Source organism: Cryptomeria japonica, chromosome 3, assembly GCF_030272615.1.
Source record: "Cryptomeria japonica chromosome 3, Sugi_1.0, whole genome shotgun sequence".
Lineage (NCBI taxonomy): Eukaryota > Viridiplantae > Streptophyta > Pinopsida > Cupressales > Cupressaceae > Cryptomeria > Cryptomeria japonica.
This window is the reverse complement of record NC_081407.1, coordinates 289343819-289364776: the sequence shown is the minus strand read 5'-3', so window position 1 is coordinate 289364776 and position 20958 is coordinate 289343819. Positions and strand designations below refer to the sequence as shown.

The 20958-nt window shown below is 34.1% G+C and overlaps 1 protein-coding gene across 1 annotated transcript in view; it reads right to left on the bottom strand.

Annotated features, from left to right (window-relative positions):
* Window positions 1–411: 411 nt before the first annotated feature.
* Window positions 412–20958, bottom strand: part of LOC131049389 (COP9 signalosome complex subunit 4) — a 59912-nt gene continuing 39365 nt past the window's right edge. The window contains exons 7-14 of the mRNA XM_057983434.2: window positions 11385–11493; window positions 9721–9765; window positions 9523–9591; window positions 9269–9360; window positions 9118–9160; window positions 6996–7055; window positions 981–1040; window positions 412–892 (exon numbers count right to left, since the gene is read on the bottom strand). Of these exons, the coding sequence (XP_057839417.1) occupies window positions 818–892; window positions 981–1040; window positions 6996–7055; window positions 9118–9160; window positions 9269–9360; window positions 9523–9591; window positions 9721–9765; window positions 11385–11493 (553 nt within the window). The 3' untranslated portion in view covers window positions 412–817. The remainder of the gene's footprint in view (window positions 893–980; window positions 1041–6995; window positions 7056–9117; window positions 9161–9268; window positions 9361–9522; window positions 9592–9720; window positions 9766–11384; window positions 11494–20958) is intronic.

Genomic DNA, 20958 nt, shown 5'->3' with positions numbered 1-20958 from the left:
ATTTAATTCTCAAAAGTATAGTTGCTTTTGTGTTATATGGTGATTCCCCCCATCTATTTTGTTTTAGCATGAAAGGTCAAATTCAAGAAGTTGCACTTCATCCTTTCTCGAGTTTGACATCATTTAATTCTCAAAAGTATAGTTGCTTTTGTGTTAATCTCTCAATCAACATTAATACAAGCAACCTGTGATGTGCAGCACATATTATTTGATACTCAAGGCTGTCTCTACCTGAGTCTTGTTTGCCTGAAAACATCATCCTCAAGTAGAGTAGAGTAGTGGGAGGGAAAGGATCTCTTAATTGACATATATTAAAAAGACACGAACTTGTATTTGACTATAATAAGCTTCAGGTGCAAATCAATACTATAATTAGGAGCGTCCAATTCAAAAATAAATGTGTAACATTCCTTAAGCTATTTGACAATCAACACATTTATAGATACAAGAAACGGTTACAACCATTTACAAATATAAGGAACGATTACAACCATCCTTCACTCATTATAAGTTATGGAACTGAATTTATGTCAAGGTAATCAAATTATGTCATACAGATTAACTAAAAGTGCAAAGAAGTGTTTTGCTTGGTTGCGTACTAAACCAGGTAGGAAGCATGTTAGATGCATAGACATAAAAACCACCTGAATTTAGTTCATCCGTAAAAAACAAAAATCCAGCCAAAAATGGAACCGATATTTTAGAATTCATAAGCGCTCATACTAAACTTGCCCAATTTTTAATGATGCGATACAAGCAAATGAAAAAAGTTAAAGCTTCTGGTTTGATCTTCATATCATCTCCTTGCAGTAGCCTCTTACACTGCTATGGTCAGCCCTTTCTTAGCCATGCTATCTAAGACATCATTCAGTGCTTGACACAAACCAACAATCTGTCAAGTTCATGCAAGGTAAATTAGTAGAAGCAAAGAAGCCATCAGGAAGCATGACCTTAACAAGTAACAGCTAAAACTTTCTTACCTGTTGGTCCCACTGCTGAAGCTCTTCTATATCATCCTCAAAATGTATAACTGCTTCAACCTGCAATGAGAAAAATGACTCAGAAAATTGAACCTTGCTGCTACTTCGCTAATGCAAGAATTGACTAGTCAAACAGAACTTTTGCATTGAAAATTGCTGATTATCGATCTAAACAAGAAATTCTTTGGAACAAAGTGTATAAGATGAAAAAAGACTTACAAAATTAAATCATCTATCACATCTATCTTACCAGCAAAGCACATGCACACAAATACTGCATTAACTAACATTCAAGAAGATAAACAAATAGAACAACCTTTATATATCCTTCCAAAAATTTATAGACTAAGAAATCTTTAGTTTGCCTATTAGTTGACAAATATTGCCCACTAGATCTGACTGCTCAACTACTGTAAACTAGATCATCATGTAAAATAATCGCAATTAAGTTGTTTTTCTTCAAGAAGAAAACAGAGAAATGGAATCAAAGTCAGAGAATGGCAATGAGAATCAGAAATAGGCAAAATAGCATCAAATTTCTGCATAAAGTACGTTTTTGAATGTTATAAGTAAGTTGGACATGAAATCACTTTCAGCCCAACCAAATATTAAGAGTATAGATCCAATTTCTGGAGCAGTTCTTACAAAGATTCTTCCATTCCGGGCCTAACAAAGCAGCTCTTATCAGTAAGTTGCTAGAGCACAACTTGAAGGTTGAATTTGATAGATATAATTTTGGGACAAGACTTGCAATAGTGATGTTGATCTTGCGCCTAGGGTATAATAATTCATTTGGTTGGTATAACCCATAAAGACAAGGCCCTTGCAATTAAGACACATTCATCCACCACTTTTGTCACATAAGGTTGTCAGCTTAGTTTGGGCTATCTTCTCGCCTAGAGTAAACAAGACATGATACAAAGACTTCCTCACATGAAGAAAATAGAAATTCTTTATTCCAAATATCTTGCCAAGAAATAACATTGAACTCCTTTTCCTGTTGTAGAAACATGATCCTCTAATCCCCTAGATTCAGTGCATACTAATTTGTTTAGAACCATGGCATCTAGTCATAGCCATACTTTATTTTCAACTTTTTGTAGAAGATTATACCAGAATAATGTGGATCTATTGCTTGACCAACAAAGATCAAGTTTTTGAAATATTCAAAGAATTTTGGGCCCTTGGAAAAAGGCAATATGGTCACTCCCTCAAGACATCCACTTAAAGATTAAGGGAGGATTTCCTTAATAAAGATTAAAAAAACAATGAAATAGGCTCTTGGGTCACAACCTTGGAAAGATGCCATGGATGCAAAACATTAGACATTGATAATATACAAAACTTGGACCTTGTTGATCTTCTCCTGAGAAAGATGTCTATGGAATGCAAATGGATCTTCAAAATCAAATACAAAGCAAATAGTACCATTGACAAGTACAAGTCTCGACTTGTGGCTTAGGGCCATCCATAGAAACAAGAACTGATCATGAAAAAACATTTGCCCCCATTGCAAAGATAAAGACTACCAAGATGATTTTGGCAATGGCAAAGCAATTTGATTGTTAGGGTCTTCAAATGGATGTCAAAAGTACCTTCCATAATGGAGATCTCAAAAAATTCTATCTGAATTAACCTAAGTCTATATATTACAGATCAGCACAAGGTATCCCATTCAAACATGCAGACAGAGAAAAAAGTATTATAGGCTAAGCAGGAGAGCAAGGGACTGCTTATCTGCCAAATCCAAGGGCTAGTTGCTTCTAACCCCCTTGCTAGATGGGCAGTCTCCCTATACTTTCCCTCTAAACCTTAATACTTTCAGACACTCAATTAATTATCTTCTGTGTCTTGGAAAGACTGGCAGGGAGATTGTAACTGGCTCCTTGACTTCATGGGTCTCTGACCTCATGATAGCCCCTTGTTGCCACTGGTTACCATCTCCAGTGCTCTCTCCAAGATAGAGTTGAAAAACATTATCCTAAAATTACTTAATGGTACTCAGATAAATATATCTAGTGTATTATCTATTTATTCCACAGTTGTAAGCTAACAGCAATTTATTTAAATCTTCAATTCTATTTAGATTTATCCTCATCATTATTTGCCAGATTTCTACCTACAACAATATTATAGTGAATATAAGAATCTATGGTGTAAGTCGATTGTGATTCTGACAATAGATCTATATAAGTTATTCCTACATTAAACAGTAATACAAATTCACATGTTTCAGATTGCAGTAAATCTGTATAGATTATTCCACATTTTATACAGTAATACAATTTAACATATTTCAGACTGTTATACTTCATAATTATAAGTATGAACACTACCTTATTTTCTAATATTTCAATCCAGTTCGTATAATAATTATTAGCATATCAAATTGAGTAATCGCTGGTTCTGAGGAATAATTTCTTGTTCGGGGAATATTAAAAGTCTTTTCAGATGTGGTGGACCCCGATAATTTTCTGGAAGTATCGCTTTCCCTTCTTACCTTTTTTACTTTCCTATCTTTGACTCCACGTAGGCTTACTTTATTATGAAGGAAAAGTCATGCCCATTGGGAGAGACGTGACTTACTCTTAAACGGAATTCTCTAATTAATATGAGATAAATATATTAGGGAATTCTCTAATTGCTTAATTAATTAATGAATATTCTATTGTTTAATCAATTAATTAATATTATATCGTTTGATTATTAATTTAGTTAATATTATATTGTTTAATTAATTCAATTCATATTGCATTGCTGATAGAAATAAATGGACGATTAATCAGTATTAAATAAGTGAATTAATTATTTAATTATATCTTAATTTTTATTCTTTTGTAGTTCAATTTTATTATTATTATTTATTATTAAATTATATTTCAAAGTGGGGACATTATAGTCCGCCCCACTCAAGATTGCTTGTCCTCAAGCAATGATCATGGAATGTTCAAAAATGATTCCCAATGTGAAATGGCTTTGGAAACACTCATAGAATAAACATGCTGCTACTTTTTTTGTAAAATCCCTAGTTCTTGCCCTAAATCACCATTTTATGTAAAACTACAAAAGGAACAAGACGCGTACCTGGTTGAGATACTACAATAGGTTAGGAAACCATTGAAACAATAAAATAGGATAAGTACTATTTGAGATCTTGCAATAGGTTATTTATAAATAATATAAAACTTCTAAGAGAGATGATTGAGCATAGATTCTTTATACTTAGTGTTAGGAACATTAACTTAACCAAAGTCTTGTCCAACTCCTTATAGGAGCTCAAAATCATAAAAAAATGGGAGTAAGAGAAATGACGAGGTGTCCAAGAGACCCGCTACCCTAGGCCCAAGAGCGGAGTGAAAGCCAGAGCCCTCTTGGCCTCATGGGACCATCGGTCAAAGTTCAAACTACCTTGAGGTGGGCTACCTAGTGAGGTATCCTATCACCGTTCCCCTTCATCACTTCCATCCTTATCCCCTTGTTACTAATCAATTATGTTAAGAGTTCGGAAAGATGCAATAGGGTGTCTTGAATGTCCTTCCCCTCCAAGTCCAAGAGCATACACTTGAAAACACGAAGCATACAGATGGATATCTGCAAACACACATATATGTATGTATGTATATGTATATGTATGTATGTATGTATGTATATATATATATATATATATATATATATATATATATATATATATACAACTCGTAGCTCAAGACATGTTCGAGAAGACAATGTAAAGATTTATTTGAAGGTACAACCTTTGCCATTCTCATAAGGCTTAGTTTGGAGAGTTGAATGCGTCTCAAGTGGGAAGAAGCTCGCCTACCCATGCGCATGGAGGAGCTCTACTCAACACCAACCTTTTCTATATGGTAATAATAAACCACCATTCTTTATTTTCATTTTTCACATCTTGAAGTTTGTACCAAAAAAAATTGAACCCCAACCTCTTTGATGTGCTTTCCATCTATATTTGTTGCAATAAGATCACAAAGTACTCTTTTGCACAAGTTCCCACTCGTAAGTAACTTAACTCAAAAAACCCAACAAGTGAAACCAAAGGTGATTGTTGATTAGCCTTTGATACCACTTGTAAGGAAGCAAGGAGTGGTAGAGTGAGCTTCTTACATCACTCTTGAGAGAAGTGAACAAAATAATTTAAATTTGATCTAAAACAATCATAAAAAATATTGAAAAACACACATAAAGCACAATCAACGGAACACATCAATTTTACGTGGGGAAAACCCTTTCAATAGAAAAACCTCACACTCGAGAACTAGCTCAATGTATTATAAAATCAAATAGGAGTTTACAACACACTTGCAAGAAAAGCTTTCACAAGAATATCACCAACATACAATCTTGAACCAATTTGAACAGCATTCTAATACCTACAAATTTAAAAATAGATACTACAATTTCAACTCCCAATTTACAGAGAATGAGCAAACTAGAAAACACAAATGGTTTTCTAATTGAGGTGCTGAAACCACTAGAGGTATGGCACCCTGGTTTGACTCAATTTCCAAAACCACAAATGAAAATTCCAACAAACAAGCTACAAATAGTAAATAGATTCTCTCTTACAAACGTCATATTCTGTAGCAATATTCCACCCAACTTGGGTGCCTAGTTTTAACTTTCACTACCCCAAAATAAAGCTGCATGACTAGTGTAAATATCCATCATAATGTTGGTCAAGATTCAAATGCCACTACCCTCTTAGATGCTCTTACACATCATAAGCATGTGTCATAGAATCCCAACAAAGTAGGGTGCCCCAATTTTGCTACGTATAAACCACCTTAATGACAACTTACAACACGCCTTACAAAGCACCAACACTTGGCAAATATGCTGCCTCAAATTCCAATTCCCATTTTCATGTGAGTCTAAATTAAGTAATAAAAAAATATATTAAAATGTGGGAAAATGATAAATGATTAAAACAAATGCTAAGAATTTGACAAGGTTGAGACACCTTAATTCCTAACATTTTGAACAAGATGCACATTTGTCATCAAGAAACCAGAAAGGAATAGTATTAAAGGCTCAACAATTAAAAACATACACTGAACCAACACACCCTACAAAAAAAAAATCTGTACAAAATTATTAGCTAAATCAAAATGCCATCCAATGACAAAAGCCTACAAAAATACTTCCACTGCCCAGGCAAATAAGAGTACAAACATCTAAATGGCTATCTAGTAAGGAATGGGTAAAATATGTGATGCAATTAAATGAAGTTGGGAAAAAAATATGTATTCAGCTGAGGTTTTCAAAGTAAATGGCCATTTTTCCATTTTAAAATCTCAAAAAGTCGGAGTGAATAATACACATAAACACAAACATTACACAAATATTTATAAACATCACATTCACTGAATTCAGTTATGAACATAGAATTCACGAATCTTTGAAAAATGGAAATAGAAAGGAGACAATACATACAAGTTTAGTGCATTATAATCCCAAACTGAAACAGTTAGTTGTTGATATAAATGATAGGGTAGGGCTGGAAAATGCAGACACAATGCAGCAAAGTTCTGCTTTCATGCCAGCTCTAATTTATAGAAGTAATAACTCTACATACAATGACTGTTTGTGGAACCACACTTGGCTCAAATCAGTAGCCAATGAACCTAATGGCTAGAACAGATATGGCACTCCATGAGTTGCACGTTCTACGTATACATTTTGTTAAAATAGTTTAGCATGTTTCATTCTTATACTGTGAATCTTTATTGTGAAGACACAATTCTCTATCAAAATACATAACAGCAAGAGTAGAACTTTCTATTACTTATTTGATTGTATTTTCTATTTTGTTTTCTAAGCTGCTATTGTCCGAGCCAATAATTACAGATTTACCTTGCTGAGGTTGCTTGTAATGATAAGAAAAAACAAGTAGACCAACTTTACACTATTAATGAACATAAAAAAGATTTACCAATACAAATCTTCGCAACTTCTGTTGCGTTTTATGGAGCCCAAAAAAAGATATAAAAAAAATACCTGATCAATAGAGCCCCTCATGCGGTCCTCATAAATCATCCGTGATGCTATTTTCTCAGCCTGCCAAGATTATAGTTGATAAAGATCTTAGAACTTTGTGATATAAATACTAATAAGATTTGATAGATATAAGGTAGAAATAAAAATATTTAGACACAGTCAAAATCAATGATATCTCCCTATCCCAGTAATTGGCGGTAGCAATGCCACAGCATTATCTTTACTTACTATGAAGACCACATCTGGTGATTTATAGAAGAAGAAAAAAAATCAATTCAAACTACACATGTAAAATACTAAAATCTAGTGAACTTGGGAGGAAATGACAAAATTTACCATTGTCAACAGAGACAGAGTTCAAACCAAATTTCTGAATCCAGAAAAATATAAGCCTATTACCATTGGAAAAATCATATCCAAGATTATGGCCTTAAAAGCCAAACATCTTACTAAAATAATCTAAAAGGCTTTGACTAATTTTTCCAAATTCAAAAAACATGGCTAATATAATCCAAAAAAAGTTGCATTAGCACTTAGAACCTTAAATGTTGAAACAACAGTTGTAGCAGAAGCTTACTTGATAGAATGTTTACTTATAATGTGCTCTATTCAATAAGCTTTACATGATTCTAAAAATTTCAACCTAAAAGTATAGACAAAATAAGAATGTTGCTTGCAAAAGCAACCGAAGTGACAATTTAGACTAAATTTACAATCCACGAAGTCATGCTTCAGCAAGAAGAAAAAGAAGACACCAATGAATTGGAATTTTGATAAAAATAAAACTTTCTAAAGGTAATAGCTCATGGAACCAAACATCTTTGAAAGAATCAAAACTATAATTGATGCATACAAAAAAGAAATAAGAATGCCAAAGTCCCAAACACCATAGGCACACCAAACGTGATCCAATAGTCAATCTGTCACACTAAGATCATGCAGAATCAGCAAGTATAAGAATATGGCAATGGAAAGACAAAAAGGAAGCAAAACTAAACAGGTATTTTAAAACCATGAGAGAAAGTCAAATACATTTCTGTGCTTTTGTATATATAAATTCACATTGCTGAATGATTCTCATATGCCTTTTGAGGTAAAATATGACAAATTATAGGAAGACTGACTGTCTTTAAAACAAGCACCTTAAAAGAAATCTGTGAAAATATTCATCCAATGGCTCTTTAGGATTGTAAAACAGAATGTATAGAAATGTAGTTTTCTACATTCAATCAAAAATGTCACAAGTTGCATACAAAGATCACACATTCAATGTTCAATTAATAGCTGAATCTGAATATGTCATCCCATCTCAGCTAAATTTATAGCAGAATTACCCTTAGCAAGGCAAGGCAACGAAAATATCTTAAGTCTGACCATTGAATAGCAGACCTAAGCATTTGCTAAACAGGCAATTTCCACAAGGATGATAACTTTCTCATGTGTATGGCCTCAAAAACCATATGTACACCAATCTTGATCCAATAGGCAATCATCAAACAATGAGTACAAATTGATCTAAGCCAGCCATATGTCATACAATGATTATGACTCGGCAAGTATAGGAATATGGCAATGAACATAGAAAAATGAAGCAAAATAATACTTGAGTTTCAAAATCAAGAGAGAGCATCAAACAGAATTATGTCCTTGTGTGTGTGTAAATTCACTTCATTGTCTGATTGTCATTTCTCTGTTGTGGTAAAATGTAATAATTTATAAAATTATAGGAAGGCTGGATGTTTTAAAACAATCACGCCAAAAGAAATCTGTCCAATACTCACCCAATGGCCATTTTGTAAACCAAATATATAGAAATGTGTTAAAAGTGGTTTTACTCAAGATAACTGCAACTTTTAGCTCAGAAGTTGCATAAGAAGATTGCACATACAATGTTAGTTCTTCAGCAGAAGTACCTTTAGTAAGACATGACCACAAAAATATCTTAAGTTTGAGAATCGGATAGAAGACCAAAGCATTAACTAGAGAGTCAATTTTCACGAGGATAATAACTTTCTTATGGGTATAGATATGTTAAACGGGCATATCCAGACTTAAACAAAAATGAAAACAACCAAGTCTTGTGACAATTTCAAGAGAATTTTCCAGTGAGAAAACAATCTACCTTTTGCGGAGCAATACCAAGCAGTGTACCCAACTCTTCAAAGCTGCATATAAAGACACTCAATAATTAACTATATATGTGACAACCTAGACAAAACTCCAAAGATACCAAATATAGTCATATACGGGTCCTTATAGATGAAAAAATATACCTTATATTTGTGTAAAGTTTGCTTGCACTCAGAAGATTGTGCTCAATCATAGCACGATCTAAGACAGTTGAATTGTCAGGCAAGAGTGCTTTCTGTGAAATAAAAAAATATCAAACACATTTTATTGTCTCCAATCAAAATTTTAACATAAATATCATCAACTTAGTGAGTGAAAAGGAAGAGACCATCACATTCCAGAATTCATGCTGAAATGAACTGTAGAAAATCCTCAGATACACGTATACTTCTCATACCTGATGAGGTTTGAGTTCTTCAGCAAATGCATCAATTTCTGGCTTTCTAAGAATTCTTTCTAGATAAACCTGAAAGCACATTTCCATATAGCTCGTATAAAAGGTATAAATTACATGACATGAAAAAAATGTTGCTAACATCTAACCAGTAAACTAATTTCATGGATAAGTTAGATCAAACTCTTATGAAGGAAATACCTTCTGCAAAATTGGATAGATCTTCAATTTGGAACATCTTTCATCCTGATGCACATGCATTAAATATCAGGTTTCATGCAAGCACACAGACATTTTATAAGTGATATAAATGCTTGGCAAAAACTATGCACCAGTTAGTATATATTATTTAGGGCTAATCTTACTCAAACGGAACAATATAGAATTTTGAAAAACCCAGATGAACTTGAAAAAGAAGAAATCAATGCAAATTAGTATACCATAAAATCAAATGCTCAAAAATGTTTCAATTCACACATTAGTTAGGAGATCATTTTATAATTTTTATTCAAGCAACAATTTTCTGCTAACATGTTTCAAAAATATTTCATAATATGATAGTTTTACAATGCATGTAAGTTAGAAGAAGATCTGTGGTCCGTCCTATGCTGTTGAGTTCTGTGGTATATTTAAATCTTACTACCATTTTTTACTGATACAATCTAAATTTTTGCATTTAAATCATCTGTTCTGCATATTTACACCTTGAATCATGTTTGACTTTGAATTGGAGCTTGTAAGGCTCAAGGCTTAAATGTTAACCCTCATCTGTTAGCATACAAATCATTTCTTGGAGGCCAGGAAATCCTAGAGATCCGGCAATTATACCTAACTCACCCCAGTCCCATACACAGTAAAAGCCCTACCAGATTGGATGTCAGCTCCAAAATAGTTAGGGGCCTCAAAAACCAGGGGTGCAAACTGTGATGTACCTCCCTGCTCTCCTTAGCCTTGGAAAAACTCTCCATGTAATGGGAACACCACAGATAAGAGGCTGTTGGAGACAACAGCTGTTATGATATTTCTTGGAAATAAATATAAAAATCAGAAAAGTAGCAGACCGCTTCAAGGGAGTGACTTCCAATAATCAGAAAATAATATATGAATTTGGCACTTTTGAGTTATGATGATTTGGGAGAGACTTATCCTCCTTATTTATTAGCAGGAATATATAGGGTCACACCTTCTCATCCCAATTAAGATGAGGGCTTAGAGTATTAACTAAACTAATGTTAAGGTTAAACATGCCACAAGTGCTTCACATTATTATATTTAGAAAGATTAAATATTAGGGACCTAACAACAGCAACCAGCAAATCACTTAACACAGCCTTTTCAAAACTCATTAGGTTACACATTTCTAATGAAAATAATTACTAACCAAAAAACTGATAAATAGGATTAATTGCATCCAATGAATATGGCTTTCATTGAATATAACAGTGTACCATTCAACCTACATATTTTTGAGCTGCTCAACTTTCAGTAGTTGATTCAGTTGCAATATCAGGTATGTTTTACATATTTTTGCTTATCAATTTCAAATACCTATGAACATTGCAAAACTGATAAGAGTTTTGTTTACCAAGTACCAATGACATTAGGTTCTGCAGAGCTAATAATCAGAGTTATACTATATAAGATGCTAGCACCAGCATAAAAAGTTCTCACAAATCGTCTGTAAAATTCAAGGCAGAGTATACTTTTTTACATCTAAGCTGCTAAATATATAGAACAATGTTTATATAAAGTTGTGGTCTGAATATGTATGTTATTTCAGCAAGCTAAGGATCTAATGATTTCATTAAGTTTAGCTTAGTAACATAATAAACATATTGAATTACTAACAAAACAAGTTTTACAACCTTATACAATGTAGCCAGAACCCTTGAACGTTGAGGACCAGCAGCAGCGAGAATTGTGCATGTCACAGCAGCACTAAGTTCTTGTTGCAGTGCATCCTCATCTATCCACCTGGAACATCCGATAGAGACAAATCAAAAAAGGATCAACCACATATGAAAATTGCAATTATAACCAAAGAGATTCCTCACACATGCACAATATCATTCATTTTTATTATGAGATAGATAGTGAATGTTTCTTTTAAAAGAGACCAATATTTGTTTAACTGTCAAATGTAATGCAACTTTGAAGATCTGAACAGAAAAATAACAGAAGCTTAAAATCCTTATCTTAGTTACAAAGTTTGCTATTTTCAAAGGTTTGTTTTTGAAATCCTGAGAATTTGATTAGAACCCCAAAATTTTATTTAGATTCATTTAATATATTGTACAATTCAAAAGCAGCCAAAATTATTGTGTTCTATTTGAATAAAATTATACCTAACTATATAAATTGTATTTTTTTGTGGGAATCAGTTTTTAGCTTTTTCTGAAAGAGAAAATATTCAAAAAATTGTTGCATCCATTAGGACTTTGCTTTTTTTATGCATTAAGATTTTTCTATTTTCCCTCGTCCATTGTTCTTAGAAGAATGACATTGCAGGAAGGAACTGAGGACAGATTTGTCACCAATCATCAATCAACTTACCTTTAATAAGTAATGAATTTGTAAAAATAAAGTTGACTGATTTGCTGCTAATCAGTGAAAGATTTGCCATCGATAACTGATCAATATGCAGTTATCCAGTACCATTTTGCAGGGCCACTTCACAATTAGTAATTTGACATTGCATTTTCAGAAATCCATTTGTCAATTGGAGTCCTCCAACTTTGAGTATTTCAAGGAAACTACAACATTTTGCTATTTGTAAGGATTTGAAGGAGGGATTAGGAGGCTTTTAGCTTTAGCATATTTATGATTTTATAGCTGTTTTTGGTTTTCTTAAAATTTTACGTTGTACAAATTTTAATTTTGACATGGTAATGTTTTTATTTAATATAACGTAAAAAATATATATTTTTTGTTAGAGTGTGTAGCTTAGGGAGATATTTTTCTCCTAAGTTAAAAAAAAAATTAAGATAATTATCAAGGCAGGACGGCCTTGATAACAAATGATATTTTATATTAATTATTTAAATCAAAGAGGATATTTTATATTAATTATTTAAATCAAAGAGGCCGACCTAGATGAAAGGTTGCCTAGTTTGGTATATATACAAGGTGGTGTTCATTCATTCAGATTATCAATTCAATAACTTCAAGTTCACACCTTAGCAGCAGATCGAACTAATCAAGGATGATCATATTCAGCATCAAGGAGTGATGCTATTATTCTTTGTAATAATTCGGCCTTGAGTAAGGCCAGACTCGTAAAGCAGATTTCTGCACTTGTTCTTCTGATATCTATATATATGAGATATATATTTTGCTGGGTTTTTCTCCCTCGAGTAGGGGGGTTTTCCAGGGTAAAAGTGTTGTGTTTATTGTTCATGTGTTGTTATTTCTGCTTATTACAAATCTGATCCTAAAACTAACATTTTTATATATCTTATTTCTTAAGACCTGTTTGAGTCATTTATTTATTTATATACTTTCATAATATATCGAATTTATATCTGTTCTGTAATATAACCAGAGTAGCTCTTTGGGATCTGCCCTCCTAACAAAGACTCTGCTGATGCCAACTTCTGATTACTTTTTATTGACTAATTATTTTTATTTTTTATGTAAGGAGATTGAAATCAAGAAAACTGATTGTTTAAAAATGGGGTTGCATTCATCCATACAAACACAAGGAATACTCATAGGCACCCCTCAAATACCTGAACACTCTTAATCGCATCCCAATGCACCCTACCAGGATTAGCCATATATCGACTAAGGACTCCCACTGCTTGGGTAATGTCTAGCCTCATACAGACCATAGCATACATCAAGCTGCCAACAACACTCGCATAAGGTACACTAGATTTTGGACAATCCTCCATAGAAAGCTTCATCCCCTATAACACTAGAACAAATAATTGCCTTACTAAAACTATCCAACACAAAGTTAACATACTCATTTTGGCTCATCCAAAACTTTCTGCTAGCTCTATCTCTAATGATCTCAATCCAAAGAATATATCTTGTTGCACCTAGATCTTTCATCTCAAACCATGCTACTAATTCAGACTTCAAATTTGAAATCATTCTTCTACCATTTCCAATAAACAACATATCATTCTCATACTAGACCTTGATAAGAATGTGACCATTTTCAGATTTATAATACGCACAATGGTCAGATTTAGATCTCAGAAATCCCAAAGACAACACACAAGTGTCAAGCTTTTGATACCAAATTCTAGGAGACTATTTCAAACCATACAGAGATTTCTTCAACTTACAAACAAGGCTCTCTTAACCTTTTCCAGTGAAATGCTCTAACTATGACAAGTAAATTTGCTCCTCCAAATCAACCGAAAGGAACGTTGTCTTCACATCCATTTGCTCGACTTCCAAGTCATAAGTTGTTGCAAGTGATAACAAGAATCGAATGGATGTCATCTTAGCTACAGGAGAGAATATTTCACCATAATCAATCCCCTCCACCTAAGAATACCCCTTCGCAACCAACCGTGCTTTATACTTCTCAACACTGCCATCTAGACCCAATTTCTTCTTGAACTCCCACCAATGGGTTTTCGTCCTTCAAGCAGAGGTTCTAGATCCCATGTAACATTCTTCTTTAATGCAGCCATTTCTTCATTCATGGCTTCCATCCAGAATTCTACATCACGCATACCCATAGCCTCTCTAACAGTCCTAGGCTCATTAGTGTTAGCAATCAAAGCAACTATGCAACTGGAATCCAACAAAGAATATCCAAACCTTTTTGGTGAATAATCATATCTATCAGCTTGTTGCCTATCACAAGTAGACGACCTCAATTGTTGAGGTTGAGATTCCTGCTCTTCTTCAAAAAATTTAAAACTACTTGAGCTCTCCTCGTCATCATATCCAACAGGAGTCATAGTTCATTTATTATTAGAGTAGATGGTACTTGAACTACCTCCCTTTTCCATTTCTCTTCTCTAGCTACACATCAATTGTGGAAGGTTTCAACTCACGAAAGATCACACTTCTACTATAAAGCACTTTCTCTAGAACTGGATCCCAAAGCTTGTAACCTTTCACACCAACACCATAGCCAATGAAAATAGACTTAACTGCCTTGTTCTACAATTTTGATCTTTTCTCACTTGGCACATGTGCATATGCCTCACAACCAAAGACTCTGAGATGTCTCAATGAGGGCTTCTTACCAAACCATGCCTATATGGGTGTCATTTCAACTAGCGTTGAAGTAGGAGATCTGTTAATCAAATAACATGCAGTGGCTACAACTTCAACCTATAACTTTTGTTCAAACCCAACACCACTCAACATACTCCTAGCCCTCTCCATCAGTATTTTGTTCATCCTCTTCACAACGTTGTTTTTTGTAACGAGGATAGGAAAATAAAAAGGATTCGGATTGCCTTAAGGCATCATCCGAATCCTTATAGGGCTGGGCCCTGCTTCATTAAGGAGGCGTGTAACTAGGGCTGGGCCCTATCTCTATGTGCACAAACTCGAATAGGGCTGGGCCCTTTATCTCCCACACGCCAAGCAACATGAAACATGTTCATCATATTATAGGGCCGACCCTATATCACTTCATGTAACATGTTATAGCTTGGAGATATTTAAAAGTTGGCGCCAAGTTCTAGACATAGGCCGACTCAAATAGGTCATCTCCATGCATATAAAAGAAGACTCATTTGCCAAGCAAGACATCCATTCAGTCAAATAAGACCTAAGGCGAATTATCTCCTCCTGAGGAAGTGTGAATGGTGCGGCCCATGACTCTACCTTTTGGAGCACACTTGGTGTGCAGTGGTGCGGCCTAGGTGTGCACTCTTGGTGCAGGTTGGTGTGCACAGCTGGTGCAGACCTTGGAGCGCACTTGGTGCACAGTGGTGCAGACATAGAGCGCAGCTTGATGCACACTGTGCAGATTGGTGTGCACACTTAAGTGCAGATTGGTGCAGCCTAGATTGGTGCGACCAAGGTGCAAATTGGTGTAACTAAAGATGGAGAATGATACAAGATAAAGGTGCAGATTGCTGCGATTTGAATGTGCAACCTGAATGCAAAGTCAAGTGCAGATATGAGTGTTGTCAATAGTGCAAATCGTTTGGAACTAATCTGCCCTTGCATATACATTCAGTTGACCTGAGATAAGTCTTCCTTGTACTTCTAAAGTTATTGATTAATTCACAATCAGATCCGAGGATCTTTCTTGCTGGGTTTTTCCTCCGAGAGAGAGGTTTTCCCAGGGTAATCTTGTGTTGTGTGATCCTCTATTTGTGTGTTGTGTTTCTTGTTCTGTGCATCATTACTTTTCTGTTCATTTTGTTAATCTGATCTCGAAAACTAACACACAACTCCATTTTTCTTTGGCGGTGTATGGAGTTGTCTTATGTCTCTCAATCCCATGGTTATTATAAAACAAATCGAATTTTGTCGAACAAAACTCACTGCCATTGTCAATTCTCAAATACTTAATTTTTCTACTAATATGCTTTTCAACCAAGGAAATACACAAATGTCCTTCTACTGTAGTCATATATGAAAGAGACAAAATACATAGATCAAGATATCAAAGGAACATTAACAGCACCAAACACATCTAAATATATATAATCCAAAACCCCAAAAGACTTATAAGAACTAGAATAAAAATAAACATAGTGTTGTTCACCATAAACACAATGTTCATAAAAGTTGAACTCAAGATTATAGTCATCAAGGCCAACAAGACTCTTATTTTTTAGGGCTTGAAGACCCTTCTCACCAATATGATCAAGTCTCTGGTGCCATAACATTGTCTTCTCATCTGGTAGCTTCATCTCCAAAGCATTGGCACTCTTAGGTACCCAGAAAGCATGACCAGCAGATGTAGAAACAACAATCTTCTTTATGCTCTTTCGTGACCAACAACCTTTAGGTGAGAGTCATCACCTAGATACACCTTCCCACCATCAAACTCTTTGCACTTCAAATACCAACCTCTGTGAGAGGTCATGTGGAAAGAGGCACATGAATCTATCAACCATACATCTTCCGATGCATGTGTTGTCAAGGCTGTGACAAAAGCATCTATTTCATCATGATAGGATTTATTAGAGTCAAAATTAGAGAAATCCCTTATACCTTTCTTTTCCTTCTCCTCCTTGCACTCTTTTAGAAAATGACCAAATTTGTCATAGTTCCAACATTTTGCCTTGGAGTTTCTGCCAAGAGAATTAGATCTCCCCAGAGACTTGGATTTACCCTTCTTGTCCTTCTTGCCTTTCTCCATCATTCTAACACAAGCAACCAAAGCCTCCTAAGCCATCTCAAAATATTTCCTTCACATCTCTTCAAATAATAGCAAAGAAACCACATCCTCCATCTTGAAACTCGTTGTTGTGCTTCCAATGGCCATCACAAGATGATCCCACGAGTCTGCAAAGAACATAACAGAAGCATACATTTCTCTTAATCATCAATATTGACACCGACATAAATCAATTGAGCAACTAGCATGTTGAATGCATTCATGTGACAGAAGTCAATTGAGCAACTAGCATGTTGAACGCATTCATGTGATTTGCAATGGATCCTCCTTCCTCCATCCTTAGAGAATACAACTTCTTTCTTAGGAATAAATTATTTACCAAGGATTTCCCTTGATAAATATTGCCAAGATTCTTCCAAAGCTCAACTACAGTCTTCTCTTCATGGATATTCAAGAGCACCAAATTAGCCAAACAAAGTTTTATCAAACCCTTGGCTTTCTAATCCAATGTAATTTTAACAGTGTTTCACGAAAACACATTCCCCACCCCCAAGCCCATGTCCCCCCGTCCTCGAAACTTTTTCCCTTTGTCCCCTTGTCCCCAAAGCCCGTCCCCGCGTCCCCCCATCTCCCCCTCCCCAACGGTCGTGGAACAATGAATGTAAATGTATCCCATATATCCTGTGCTGTAGTTTGGGGTTTCATCGAAGAAATCACAGCCCATGGATCTCTATCCATGAGCATGTCCTCCATTTTGAGTTTCCACAACTCAAAATTGCCACCATTAACTTCTCCATCTCTATTCTACTAGATGTGCTTGCCAAATCAAACCTGCAACAAGGTTATGAAATCTTCCTCTACAAAACTCCCACTAAAACTAGATCAGCACAAAAAACCCTTCAACTCAACAACAACAATAACAAAGCTGGCCAAGTTTGATACCAATTGAAAGGAAGCCAAGTGTGAAATAAAAAGCTTCCAAATGCTAAATATAATAGGAGAGATGATGCAAAAAAAATTCTTACAAACCCTTCATTGTTACAAATTAGATAAACACATTTAGAATCAAATTTAAACAAATAAACTCATAACACCAGATGTAAGTGGGAAAACCCTTTCGAGAAAAAACCCACACTCCAAAAGCTAGACTCAATTGTATTATCACAACTAACAGTCACAATACAATGCTTAGAGCCAATGCTCTTCAGAAGTAAATACAGCAGCAAAGAATTCTAGAGAATATCCGGCACATAAAAGCTTCTTAGAAGATATCCAACCTATCATACAAAATACACTAAGAAGCCACATATTTATAGAGCTCAACACAAGCGGACAATGCCCATTGTTTCCAAAACCAACTCCAATGTCGAAGAGGTATGTGGTGTCATAAACAACTTGCTAAACCCATGACACGTTGCACATAGCAACTTCCAAAGCAACAAAGCATAACTCATCCATAGCGGTCACCTTGCCATATGCAACACCTACCTCACACCACTTGTCAAAAGTGAATTCTACCATAAATACCAATTGTCAAATGATAACTCTCCATGACTCTTCTACCGAACTAGTAACCATCATAGTTCCAATATAGCAACCTACGACACTAGTCTACTTATTTTAGGACTTCCAAAGTGGGTGTAATAAAATAAACATGTTTGGACTCTAAGGTTGAGACACCTTAATCCAACAGATTAAACTTATTCAAAAAATTTAAATATAAAGAAATTGCAAATTCGCAATAGTCAGATTCATTTTCAAATTTTTTAGTGAATTTTAATTTTGTCCAATTTTATTTTATTTTATTTTTTGGTGATAGAAAATTTGTTAATGGGATTTATATTTAGTATTAGTATTCTTATATTTATGTATCTCTACAATTTAAATTGATATCTCTCAATGTATTTTACATAGATTTTTCAAAATATAAGTATGCTAGTATAATATATTAATTATTTAAAAAGACTATATCAACAACCACATTTTATATCAATTACAATATGTATATTGATTACCCAAAAAATATTATACATTGCATGGAAAAAGTAAAGCGTTTGGACAGCCATACGGAGATATTCAATCAATTATATAAGTTTTCATAGATCACATTAAGTAGGGAATGTTTGCCCCTGTTTTCTCACATGCCACAACCAACCAAACGAGATACAACTAGCTGCACCTCAAGGAGGTGCAATGATTATGCCAATAGAAAACTATACGTAAGCTAATATGCTAGAGAGTATAATATGATATGTAAATAAAAGAAAAGAGTGGAAAAGAACGCAAAAAAATGAGGTCAAATTTGCACAAAATTAGGTCACATATCAATATACACACGTATCAAAACATTTTCTTAAAATAAAAATGAACATAAATATACAAATTTATTAATGATATATTAATGATATATATTTTTTATAATTGTTACTTTTTAGATTTTCTTTGACATATACCAATTTGGTACCCCTAACTTTTCAGTCATCAATTCAAAATTACAAACCCTAAAAATTGATTTGCTGCTTCTCGAAAAATTATAACTACAAATAAATTTTATTATTAAAAAATAAGAAAAACACAATTTAATGATGTATTTCGATACATGAACCTTTGGAAACTACATAGTATCTATATTTTAAAATTTAATCTAAGTTGCCAATTCTGGTATGTGGTTGAGTATGGGTTAAGAGGTTTTGGAATGCCGATATAGCAAAAAAAAAATCTTGGGTACGCACATTTGGGTACAATTGTATACATACATACATACATACATATATATACCAACAAAAAAAAATTAAAATATACAAAATTGCAAATACATTTGAATATCATATAATATTATATTTTATAATAATAAAGGCATTTGATCTTTGATAGTATGATATTTCATCGTCAATAAATGATATTATGATAGTTATAAAGATAAATGTCTAAAATTTTCAGTTTAGGTCTCCACTCCCCGACCCTCATTATAATTAGATTTCCTATGTGACAAGAGATCCCAATAACTAGTCAGGGTTGGAGTGAAGACCCCAATGAAGTTGAGGGGTAGCACCTCTCATGGGGGTTTGGAGGCATTGTGCACATCACTAAAAAAAGTGTTTTTCTTTTTTTAAGTCGCATCTACAACAAATTGGTGCATGTAGGAGCACTTGGGAGTGCTCTAGAGTGTCCTAGTCACCCTAAGTTCCTTGTGGGCATGTGGACCTAGTTTGGTTGAGATGCTCCCTACCTCTCTCAAAGCACTCCCAACATATTTCAATATGAGTCCAAGTCCAAAAACTTGAGTACTTGGTAACATAGAATTGAATACATTCTTGAAAGTCAATAAGCTATCTTCCAGTAGAAACTAGAGGTTTAGGTAACTAGATAGCCTCCCAACTAATTGTTAATTGAAAGAAATTTTCAAGGACGTATATACCTTTCTATTGCAAATTGAAAGAGCATATAGCAAAGTGAGACATGATTTATTTTTATCCCTAAAAAATCTTTGAATGATAAAGGGTGAACTAATGGGGCCTAAGCTAAAGAAACTGAAGCAAATGCCTCATATTTTTAAGATTAGAGAAACTTTTTGTGGTTGTAGATGTTGTCATGGAAAGCTAAGAAAGTTGGCAAAATTGAATAGAATGCCCCATATTTTTATGAATAGTGGAACTTCCTATGGTTGGAGATGTTGCTATAGAAAAAGAGGAAAATTGTTTGAATTGTAGATAAAACAAGACTATTTCAAAGCTAGAATATCATTTTACAAGACAATTTAATTAATAGCTCTATATGTTGTCTCATCTTCCTTTTCCGTTTGCAAAACTTAAGAACCCAACCCAATTTGCACTTGGGTAACTACAATTTCCAATTGAAAACATTCCTCATAATTGAATCCTCCCACTTGGCTTTAAGGAATTTTCCTCATATTAGATATAACTACACTATCATAAAGTTGTATCTACATCTTGAATCTTTTTTTAATTGAAATCCATAGTAAAAGTTATTTAAATGTCATAGGAAGAAAAATAACCAACTCAGCAACTTAGAGCTAACTAATGCACTATAAACTAAATCTCCTTCCAACATTCCATATGAATTATTTTAATTTTGGTAAGTAGTGGATGATGGTGAAGTTCAAAACCAAGATCTAAAGAAAAGTCTTTTTTGTTTTCAATGTGTCC